At 45.2% G+C, this 12342-nt stretch overlaps 1 protein-coding gene across 7 annotated transcripts in view; it reads left to right on the top strand.

Moving 5' to 3' along the window:
* The window catches only part of TENM2 (teneurin transmembrane protein 2), a 1066718-nt gene that overhangs the window by 1049155 nt on the left and 5221 nt on the right, over positions 1–12342 (top strand). For all 7 annotated transcript variants that reach the window (XM_039910127.1, XM_039910126.1, XM_039910125.1 and 4 more), the window contains 2 exons: positions 3141–3437; positions 6364–7978. In XM_039910127.1, the coding sequence (XP_039766061.1) occupies positions 3141–3437; positions 6364–7978 (1912 nt within the window). The remainder of the gene's footprint in view (positions 1–3140; positions 3438–6363; positions 7979–12342) is intronic.

Below are 12342 nucleotides of genomic sequence, written 5' to 3'. Positions count from 1 at the left end.
AATCCAATTATTATGTCAGCATTTATCAAGAACTTAGTAGGTTCTAAGTTCTGGGGTAGATACAAAATTATCTGATTAGATATGGAGCTCACAATCCAAGAGGGAGGAATAGCAGGGATCTTACAGCATTTTACAGAAGGAACTGAGACACAGAGAGGTTGTGATGAATTGCCCAAGGTCACAAAGCCAGCCATGAGCAGAGCCAGCACTAAACCCTGGCCTTATGATTTCCAAACCCATGCTTTTTCCAGTAGACTACACTGCCTGCCTACCATTCAGACCCCAGCTCCTGTTATTTATCAAGAAGAAGACCATAGTAGCCATAAATGGGTCTGGAAATGATACTGCAGCCATCAAACTATCCAGTGCGAAATCCCACATGGAGAGCTATTTTCAATAGTTTGCTTGCTACAGTAATAAAGCCCAGGCTAGAGATTTGAGCTTTATTAACTGGAGAAGTCAGGTTGAGGAAAATATCCGATAATTAAAAATAATGACTTCCTTACAAACACAAGTGTCTTCATTTAGAAACTGGTTTCTCTGTCACTGAATTCCTACCAAGCAGGCCAGGATGGAAATTTTACTGATCCTGGCAATAGAAATGATTCAGAGTAACTTTTATGTTCTCTAGGAAGCCTCAAAGTTAATTTAAATATTTTTTGATATGCAGTTTAATTCTGAAAAGGAGAAAACATTGCTAAATTAAAGCCACTCCAAACTATGAGCTGAAGAACAAATTCCCAGGAACTAATGTACACTCTCTCCTTTAAGTAGTCATTGCTGTCAAAAGATATCTAGCTTAAAGACTTTGCCTTTATTAATGACACACTCACAATTAAAGTAGTTAAGAAGCTTTATTAGATTACAACATTGGGCTGGATTTCTTGGCTCAGCTTCCAGTGAATTTCTCTTATTTAATCATTATCAGAAGTACTGGGCATTTTTCACTGAAATTTAACAGCTAAAAGGAAATCAGGATCAGGCCAGTTGCAAACAGGTACCACGAAGCCAATCCGCACCCCCATCATGTACCTCATCAATAAATGCTGATCCTGGTGATTGGTCAAATTGTGATTTGACAATCTCTATTCTAAATATCAATCAATTTATCAAGCAGTACTATTTATTGAGTGCCTATTGTGTGCAGAACACTGTATGGAGCACTTGGCTGAATACAATACAGGTGAGTTGAGAGACATGTTTACTGCCCACAAGGAGCTTACAGTCTAGAGGGGGAGACAGATATTAAAATAATTAGATTACACATATGTAGATAAATGCTGTGAGGCTGTGGGTGGGGATGTGGTGTTACTGAGTGCCTTGTGAGTGTTTTTATTTTCCAGGAGCTTGGTGTGGTTTGGATGCCACTTTTTTTTCGGTGTCCTCTGAATAGCTGCAGTGATCCATGAATCTCAACTTCTTGTGGACGATGATATTATCCCTGAATTATAAGGGAGGCCGTAATAGAGTGAGCATATTACTTTGAGGTAGAGAAGGAGAGAGGTGAGATGTATAAGGGAGATATTTGCAAACAACTTAGAGTCCTCAGGACCTGTTTGAGGAATTAACTTAGGGCAAGGGATTCACTGGGTTGGGGGGGGTATGCCATTGCTAAAATGTTTGTAAAGGAAACTATCAGCTCATTATTTTTAAGCTGAAAACTGGTATTACCCAGCTGATAGGTGATGATAAGGTTAGCATAAACTGCTTCTCAGCTCATTTGTGTTTAATGGCTGGCTCTCAGCTGGAGCACACATTAACCTGCATTCTTCATTGTCTATGGACCCTGAGATAAAGAGGCAGATTCTCCCCTGTCACTCTCCCCGTGTCATGTGTGTGACTTGTCCCACTCTTAATGTCCTGCCTAAGAGTTTCTGAGCTGACACTAGAGGGTCAGAAGCGTGGTCACAACTTGGGCTCCTTTCCATTAGCTTTGATGCACCTTCTAGACCTCACTGTTCCCTGTCAGTCCATTAATCGGTGGTATTGATTGAGTGCTTACTGTGTACAGAACGCTGGGAGAATAAGTAGACCACAATCCCCGCCTTCAGTGAGTTGACAAGCTAGTGGGATTTTACCTGTGTTAAACAGGAATCTGGCTTCTCCCCTCGCCACAAAAATCTACTAATAATAATACTAATAATAACAATGGTGGCCTGTATTGAGTGCTTTTATGTGACAAGTATGGTACTATTATATGGGGTAGATAATCAGGTCAGATACAGTCCCTGTCTTATTTCTAACCTTTGCTCCTGGACAGCATTTTCTTGGCATTTGTAATGATTCTGACTGAAATCATTACAAATAAATAGTAAAATCCTGCTAGAAATCTTAGAATATAATCCATTATTGTAAGTGAAATACTTTATTTACACATGAATCAATCAAATCATACTAGAGTCATCAAGACCAAGCATATTTTAAATACTGGATTTTTCCTAGAGAAAAGGAAATGGACAATAAAACATTCGGGAACATATATTCTTTATTTTATCTTGATTTTAACTGGAAGATAGATTAACGAACTAAAAAGTTAAGAACTGAAAAGGAAACTAAGCTCCAGGGTAACTATGAACTGCACACCGGTGGCTAAACACTGCAACGGGCCCCACCGTCATCATAATCATCATTGGGATTTATTGAGCCCTTATTGTAGACAGAGAGCAGTGTACTAAGAATTTGCTAGAGTACAATACAACAGAGTTGGTAGACATGTTCTCTGCTTGCAACAAGCTTAGAGCCTAGGCAGGAAGAAGGGCAGAATGCAGCAAGCCCACAATTTGAATGAGGACCATCCAGCTGAATGAAGGGAATTTCTGGAGAAATGGTATTTAGAGAAAATCCAGGATTTAACTGTACACCGATTCTATCCTTAGTTCCATGCTTTCTGAGGCTGTTGGAGCCAACCTAGATAAAGAAGAGCAGAACTTGGAAGGAAGCTAGCAGGTCAGAGTAGAAGACAGTCAGTCAATCCACCAATCAGTAATATTTTTGGAGCGCGTACTCAATGCAGAGCAACGTTCTAAGGGTCCGAGAGAGTATAATAGAGCTAGTAGACATGATCCCTGCCCTCAAGTAATTTACAGTCTAGCCGGTAATCTTTTGATTTGCTAATCTAGGGTTTCTTATATTTTCCTTAGGTTCATGGAAGAAACCTGCTGTCCATTGACTACGACAGGAACATCCGCACGGAGAAAATCTACGACGATCATCGGAAATTCACTCTGCGGATAATATACGACCAACTGGGTCGTCCTTTCCTCTGGCTCCCCAGCAGCGGGCTGGCTGCTGTCAACGTCTCCTATTTCTTCAATGGTCGGCTGGCTGGCCTCCAGCGTGGCGCCATGAGCGAGAGGACAGATATTGACAAACAAGGCAGGATCATCTCACGCATGTTTGCCGACGGGAAGGTGTGGAGTTACACATACCTCGAGAAAGTAGGTGAACCACTTATTTTTTGAAATGTGCTGCAGGAGCTCTAGAGAAAAGAACCATTAGCTATGTATTCTGACCTTCCTGAAAATGATCTGAAATTCTTTGCCTTCATAATTAAGATGCATTGCTCCAAATCTGTGACATCAGTGGAGGGTCTCTCTCCCCAGCCCATAAATCTGAAGGAACATGTCATTTATGGTTCAGAATTGCTATTTCTATAAAAAGCATTAGGCCACTCGGTAATCATAGGAAAGAGGGCAATCGTATTCCAGAACCACCTCACTGGCCCTGGATTTCTCTTTAATCATTATTTATGAATTAGACATGCAGTTATTCACTTCTGGTTAGCTCCGAATTAAGCCATTTAGGATCAAGAAGTGCCTGTAATATCCCAGCACGTGATATTGTCCTGTTCAGGCTGTTGTCATGATCAAGTGGTCTTGGCGGGATGTTCCTTGGCTTTGAGCACAGCCCACCACTTGAAGATAATCATGGAAACTCCCACCACTGATGGACTGAGACTAAAAATTAATCCCTGGCATTCAATTTAAGGCGGTACAAGTGTCCAGCAAGTGGTAGTGGCATGCTGTCCTTCTGTTCTCTTCCATCTCCTCCTCCTCTTTCTCCACCATTTCCTCCTTGCATTCTAAGGAGGAGGGAGGGGAGGGCAGGAGAGAGTGACAGAGAGAGGCAGAGGCAGAAATATCCACATTGGAGCTGAGAACCATTGGTCTGAGTCTAGCCCTCAACCAGCAGCCTCTATCTCCACCCCATACTGCTCTCTCAAAGAACCACGAGGCTGGGAGGTTGGACAGCCTCAGCTGCTTCTTCAGTATCAGGGTCCCCCCAGGCACCACCCCCAGCAGCATTCGCTATGTCTGCTGCTCCTGGTCTTTTTCACTGAGACCAATTTGATATACAGCCTTATGTGGGAAGAGAAGGATGACAAAAAAGGCTAACAAGAGGTGAGAGAAGGAAGAGAGGGGTTACTGTAGCAACAGTTATCCCTGCCCTAGAGGATCTTACAATCTGATCAATTAGTAAAAGAGTGCAATAGGAAGGAGAAAAATAAGGGGAAAAGAAGGAGAGATACATGGGCTATTCCCCCTCTGGACTGTAAGCTCACTGTGGGCAGAGAAAATGCCTACCAACTCCATTGTTTTATGTTCTCCCAAGCGCTTAAGACCGTGCTCTGAACACAGTAAGCACTCAATAAATAGCTTTGATTAACTGATTGATTGATTAAGGTCTGCTCCTCTTTGCCTCACCAAGGCTTAGACCATGAAAAACTTTAATCTATAAATTAAGATTTCATATTTTATAGATTTAGGATTTGTTTCCCTTAAAGACCAGCCCAGTAATCTGGAGGGGCACCAGGCCCCTCCATATGGTAATAATAATAATAATGTTGGTATTTGTTAAGCGCTTACTATGTGCCGAGCACTATTCTAAGCGCTGGGGTAGACATAGGGGAATCAGGTTGTCCCACGTGGGGCTCACAGTCTTAATCCCCATTTTACAGATGAGGGAACTGAGGCACAGATAAGTTAAGTGACTTGCCCACAGTCACACAGCCGACAAGTGGCAGAGCTGGGATTCGAAGTCATGAGCCCTGACTCCAAAGCCCGTGCTCTTTCCACTGAGCCACGCTGCTTATACAAAGTTGGCCAATCGGAGTGTGGTCCCTACCCTGTGAAAGGTCAGCGGCCAGATGAGTGATAACCTTTTGAAGAGATATCTCTTGAGGACCAACGGTATCTCTGGTCTGCTGGAGACAGGTCTTAGCCAAGTATTCTTTGGCCCGATTCCTTCTGGGCCAGGGCTGTGGGAATGTTTCAGAGATAGAGACTTTCGTCTCAAATCTCAGGGCAACTTCCTTCCTCAGATAGTAGCTTGGAGAACCTCAACACCACCCCAGATACCGGCTGGAAGTCTGAGTTATTAATTGATCTCTGTCAAGGGCCCTTGAAGACCCTTGGTGACTGTTACATGCAGTAAAAGCATGTAAGTGTGAGTCGCTGGAATAAACGAACAATGGGAAACCTGTGTGTCCTCTTCCCTAGAGAGCCTTAAGACTAGGATAGCCACCCCATCTCTCTGGCTGACTTAATTCTACCCCTGCAGTCTACTCAGCCAGCCGAGGTGATTCTAGTGCTCTTTAACAGACCGGGGATCCTGGGAGAGATGTTTCCTTTTCCCTAGGGTGAGGAAGAGTTAAGTGCAATTTAGAAAGAAAACACAAAAACGCTTTACCATCTAGTGAGGAGAAATGGTGTGGCCTAGTGGATAGAGCACGGGCCTGGGAGTCAGAAGATCGTGGGTTCTAATCCCAACTCCGCCACTTATCTGCTGGGTGGCCTTGGGCAAGACACTTCACTTCTCTGTGCCTCAGTTACCTCATCTGTAAAATGGGTATTAAGACTGTGAGCCCCATACGGAACAGGGATTGTATCTTCCCGATTTGCTTGTAATAATAATAATAATGTTGGTATTTGTTAAGTGCTTACTATGTGCCGAGCACTCTTCTAAGCGCTGGGGTAGATACAGGGTAATCAGGTTGTCTCACTTGAGGCTCACAATCTTAATCCCCATTTTACAGATGAGGGAACTGAGGCACAGAGAAGTGAAGTGACTTGCCCAAAGTCACACATTTGACAGATGGCAGAGCCGGGATTAGAATCCATGAGCTCTGCCTCCTAAGCCGGTGCTCTTTCCACTGAGCCGCGCTGCTTCTCTTGTATCCACCCCAGTGCTTAGCACAGTGTCTGGCAAGTAGTAAGCGATTAACACACAGTGAAAATGTATTTGTGCTTGAGATAATAATTATATAATAATAATAATCTCAAACACACATAAATTTTTGTCAGCAGGGTCCCGCCGCCTTGAGAACCATCCCAATTTTCCTTTCTCTTTGTGCTTTTCCAACAGTCGATGGTTCTCCTGCTACAGAGCCAGAGGCAGTACATCTTCGAATACGATTCCTCCGACCGGCTCCAGGCGGTCACCATGCCCAGCGTGGCCCGGCACAGTATGTCCACTCACACCTCCATAGGCTACATAAGGAATATCTACAATCCTCCCGAGAGCAACGCTTCGGTGATCTTTGATTTCAGCGACGACGGCAGGATTTTAAAAACGTCCCTCTTGGGAACCGGGCGGCAAGTGTTCTACAAGTACGGGAAGCTCTCCAAGCTGTCTGAGATCGTCTATGACAGCACTGCGGTCACCTTTGGCTACGATGAAACCACGGGGGTTTTGAAAATGGTAAATCTCCAGAGCGGTGGGTTTTCCTGTACCATCCGCTACAGAAAAATCGGCCCCCTCGTGGACAAGCAGATCTACAGGTTCTCGGAAGAAGGCATGGTCAATGCCAGATTCGATTACACCTACCACGACAACAGCTTTCGGATCGCGAGCATCAAACCCGTCATAAGCGAGACCCCTCTGCCGGTGGATCTCTACCGCTATGACGAGATCTCGGGCAAGGTGGAACACTTCGGCAAGTTCGGCGTCATCTACTACGACATCAACCAAATCATCACCACTGCCGTGATGACCCTGAGCAAGCACTTTGACACCCACGGGCGCATTAAGGAGGTGCAGTATGAGATGTTCCGGTCCCTCATGTACTGGATGACGGTGCAGTACGACAGCATGGGGAGGGTGACCAAGAGGGAACTGAAGCTGGGGCCCTACGCCAACACGACCAAGTACACTTACGATTATGATGGGGACGGGCAGCTCCAGAGCGTGGCAGTGAACGACAGGCCCACGTGGCGCTATAGCTACGACCTCAACGGGAACCTCCATCTGCTGAACCCGGGGAACAGCGTGCGGCTCATGCCCCTGCGCTATGACCTCAGGGACAGGATCACCCGCCTTGGGGACGTGCAGTACAGAATCGACGACGACGGCTTCCTGAGCCAACGGGGCTCGGATGTCTTTGAGTACAACTCGAAGGGTCTCTTGACCAGAGCGTACAACAAAGCCAGTGGGTGGACCGTTCAGTACCGGTACGATGGTGTGGGAAGGAGGGCCTCCTGCAAAACCAACCTGGGCCATCACCTGCAATACTTCTACGCGGACCTCCACAACCCCACCCGCATGACCCACGTCTACAACCATTCCAACTCGGAGATCACCTCGCTGTACTACGACCTGCAGGGCCATCTCTTCGCCATGGAGAGCAGCAGCGGGGAGGAGTACTACGTGGCCTCGGACAACACCGGCACCCCGTTGGCCGTGTTCAGCATCAACGGCCTTATGATCAAACAGTTGCAGTACACGGCTTACGGAGAGATCTACTACGACTCCAACCCCGACTTCCAGCTGGTCATTGGCTTCCACGGGGGACTCTATGACCCTCTGACCAAGCTGGTCCACTTCACTCAGCGAGACTATGATGTCCTGGCGGGGCGATGGACTTCTCCAGATTATACCATGTGGAGGAATATCGGGAAAGAGCCTGCCCCCTTCAACCTGTACATGTTCAAGAGCAACAATCCTCTGAGCAACGAATTGGATTTAAAGAACTATGTGACAGGTAGGTGAGGAAGCCAACTGAGCTGTCCTTCGAGCTACTGGCCTAGGCATTTCTAGAGAGGTTCCCCCCAGGGAAAGGAAGAGGCCTGCTTGAAACTGATATCAGGCTGCTGGGGGGCATTCTCAGAGTTGAAGTCCTTGGTTATCAAAGTTGACCCCATTTCCAAAGCATGGTGGAAAGGGCCTGGTAGTTTAAATGGGCCCCAGGAAAAGCAGTGTTTCCTAGTGGATAGAGCATGGGTCTGGGTACTAATGCCGGTTCCTCCACCGGTCTGCCATGTGACATTGGACAAGTCACTTGACTTCTCTTTACCTTGGTTACTTCATCTGTAAAATGGGGATTAAGACCGTGACCCTCATGTGAGACATAGACTGTGTGTAACCTGATTAGCTCGTTTCTATCCCAGCACTTTTTGTAATGTTTGGCATGTAGTAAGCGCTTTAACGAATAGCATAAAAAAGGGCCTGAGAGTTTGTTCTTAGGCCCCAGAAAACCGTCATAATTTGGATCCCCTTTCCATGACCAAGTTAAAAGATGGAGAGAGTTGATCTTTAAAAAATGAAAAGCAATAAAAAGCCGACCTTGTCCCTGAATCAGAAGCATTCTTGCTTTCTCCTGCTTCCCAGAGTCAGGGTGGTTCCTGGGCACTTCTGAATTAAGCCACTAATATGTCTTAAGGGCAGTTTACCATCTGCAGTACATAAAGGATAATGAAAATGTGCTGGTGCCATGATCCAGCTACATAGCTGTAATGCCTGCCTTTATGTCTAAACTCTTTGGAAGAGAGTGTTGTAGTGGGCTTTCCTGGACAGTGGGCACCATATGGGTGCCCAAACCCATATACGGGATTGGAACTGAATGGCCTGGCCATTTGGAAAAATTCTCAAGCCATCTCAAAAAAGATACTGGTAATTTTGCTGTTGCAGCAAAGGTGAGGGAGGGAGAGTTTCTTTCATTTATGGTATTTGTTAAAGTGCTTACTACTTACCAGGCACTGTACTAAGCACTGGGATGGATACAAGATAACCAGTGGGACACAGTCCATTCCCCAAAAGGGGCTCACACTCTTCATCCCCATTTTATAGATGAGATAAATGAGACCCAGAGAAGTGAAGTGACTTGTCCAAGGTTACACAGGTCCTCCTGATTCCCAGGCCCATGCTGTGTCCACTAGGCCATGCTGCTTTTCTGAATTAATTCTTTATTAGTAGTCAAGAAGTTTCAGTACCCTAAAAATGGCTACCTCTGAGAAGCCTGAGGCTTTTGGAAGCCCATCTGCGGAGTGAGGAGGGGAGAGAACTCTAAATCAATTTAGACTCAGCATATGTTGAGTTTGGGAGAAACTTTTAACCTCATCTCAATTAGTACTAATTTGCTACTTTAGAGGATCACACAGTAGTTGAACTAACTGCTAACAATTTGAAAAAGAAGAGGCAATTAAGATGTAGTCAAGAGACATTCTCTAAGAACCAAATTCACAACATCCTATAATTAAGGGCAACCATACTCTTTCAGTGTGAGTGAGTTTACAACTGCCCACTCCCAGGCAAGGAATGGGCTTGTCTAAAGAGAGCTCCGCTACATGCATCTGGTGAAAGTCATCCTCTTGGGGTGTGGACCATGTTAGAAGGGGTGGAGAGGACTTTGAAGACTGGCCCACCCACTTGCACTTGCATTTTGGGAGCTAGTGGGTGGTCTTCCCGATGTTCTTTTGGTGCTCTCCCATCTCAAAATGTTCTTACTGTGGTTTGCCCAAAATGATATTATCCTTGCAAGCATGAATTCACCAAAGAAAGCCGAGTTAAGCGAACTGCCAGGCAATGAAGCCTGACGAGAAAGGTGTTTATTGGTGAGTAGGAACAAACTCTATCTCCCTCCTCATCTTGGGCCCCTGGAGTCATGGGTTTAGAAAGCCCCACGTATTTTTTTTAGCAAAGAAGTTGGATTTGGAAGAGTTTAATTTTCTTAAGTGAGAAGGAAGGCATAACCTTCTTCTCACATCAGCTGTTTCCCATATTTACACTTAACACCTGAAGATGCTTCGTTGACAGCATTTTCTTGGGAGAGAGAATTTCCCTGGCTGGGTAATCACATGCTGTGAAGAACATTAGAAGAGAGGAATAATGAACTATTAGGATGAGCCCGAGTCTCCACTTTATACTTAAATGACTGCTGCTTCATCAGATTGTTTAGGGATACTGTATACTACAACGTTAACACCTATTAAATCAGATTGTGGACTGGATTGGGGCTGTCTGGCACCAGCTGAAGCAGCCCCTTCTGTAAAATGGAACTTGAGCATTTATGATCCAGCTGGGCATATGAGATCAAACCACATTAACAGCTTTAGAGAAATACAGTCAATTGCAAGAATTGTCGCTCTTCAGAGTTTTCAGCAATCTCATATGTATTTTCCCCCCAAAGAGAGTCTAAATACCGTACATATAGACCTTGAAATGGCCCAACTTCTTGCTACAAAAAAGGTGGATTCTGTCCGGGGAAACCTCTAAAGACAGAAGGGTCCTCAGCAGGATAAGTAATCTTTGATGAGTCCATTAAAGTCAAGGTCCTTCCTGCTGTGTGAATAGGCTCTCAGCCAGGAAGCTGTTTCTAAGAGTGAGAGTTTATTCTTAAATCTGATTTTTCCCTCTTTTATTTTCCCTTCCTGGGGCGCAGAGAAAGGCTGGCTGCTGGCTGCTTCTCTCTGGAGATGACAAGAACCAGACCACTTTCCACAGTCCTTAGGGATTAGAGATGCCATGCCGAATGTGGGCAGTAGTGTTTGAATAACAGTATGGGTTAGTGGATAGAGCACCAGCCTGGAAGTCAGAAAGACTGGGGCTCTAATCCTGGCTCTGCCACTTGTCTGCTGTGTGACCTTGGGCAAGTCGCTCACCTCTCTGTGCCTCAGTTACCTCATCTGGAAAATGGAGATTAAGAATGTGAGCTCTGTGTGGAACATGAATTGTGTTCTAACTTGTGTCTATCCCAGAGCTTAGTACAGTGACTGGCACACAGTAAGTGCTTAACAAATACCATAGAAAAATACATAATTGGGGCCTCAGAGTGCTTCCTTGGTGACAAAGAGTCCTGACCAAGAAGGAAGGAGAGGAGAGAAGCAAGTGATGATGAGGTGGTTTCATCAGACTTCTCTCCCTTCTTCATCTCAATGACCACATCCAACAGATGCTTCTGCTGGGGCTTCCTGTATTCAAACCATTTTCCATAGATGGACTGTGCCTCTGGAATTGATTTCCCTGATTGGTTCTAAACTGTAAACTCCTTGTGCTCTCCCAAGTGCTTACTACAGTGCTCTGCACACAGTAAGTGCTCAATAAATAAATAATAAAATGGTGGTATTAAGTGCTTACTATGTAAGTACTAACACAGTACTAACCACTCGGGTAGATACAAGGAAATTGGGTTGGACGCAGTCATGTCCCACATAGGGCTCACAGTCTTAATCCCCATTTTACAAATGAGGCAACTGAGGCACAGAGAAGTTAAGTGACTTGGCCAAGGGCACACAGCACACGAGTGGCAGAGCCGAGATTAGAAACAAGTTTCTTCTGACTCCATGCCCATGCTCTATCCACTGCACCAGGATGCTTCCCATTAAGCCACACTTCTTCCCACGAGGCCAAGCTGCTTCCCACTAAGTCTCACTGATGAAGTGATTGGTTGTCAGATTCCCCAAATATCTACAAATATCAAATGACTGCTTAAAAGAGAAACAATGTGGTCTGATCCACATTCAGTGTGGAGCACAGGCCTGGAAGTCAGAATGACTTGGGCTCTAATCCCAGCTCTGCCACTTGTCTGCTTTGTGACCTTGGGTGAATCACTTAACTTCTCTGGGCCTCGGTTCCCTCATCTGTAAAATGGGGATTAAGAATGTGAGCCCCATGTGGGACAGGGACGGAGCCCAGTCTGATTAATTTGTATTATGATAATATTTCTTAAGGTCTTACTGTGTACCAAGCACAGTTCTAAGCACTGAGATAGATACAAGGTAATCAGGTTGTCTCACGTGGGGCTCACAGACTTAATTCCCATTTTACAAATGAAGTAACTGAGGCACAGAGAAGTGATTTGCCCAAGGTCACACAGCAGACAAGTGGTAGAGCCGGGATTAGAACCCACGACCTCTGACTCCCAAGTTCATGCTCTTGCCATGCTGCTACTTTACAGCATCTACAGTATCTACCCCAATGCTTAGAACAGTGACTGGCACATAGTAAATGCTTAACAAGTACCATAATTATTTTTCTTAATTATGATGTCACCCAACCTTTCTGGGCTTCAGTTACCTCATCTGTAAAATAGGGATTAATAATGGAGCCCTATGTGGGACAGGGACTATG

Source organism: Ornithorhynchus anatinus, chromosome X1, assembly GCF_004115215.2.
Source record: "Ornithorhynchus anatinus isolate Pmale09 chromosome X1, mOrnAna1.pri.v4, whole genome shotgun sequence".
Lineage (NCBI taxonomy): Eukaryota > Metazoa > Chordata > Mammalia > Monotremata > Ornithorhynchidae > Ornithorhynchus > Ornithorhynchus anatinus.
Note: the sequence above shows the minus strand (reverse complement) of the source record. Positions and strands in the feature narration are given on the sequence as shown.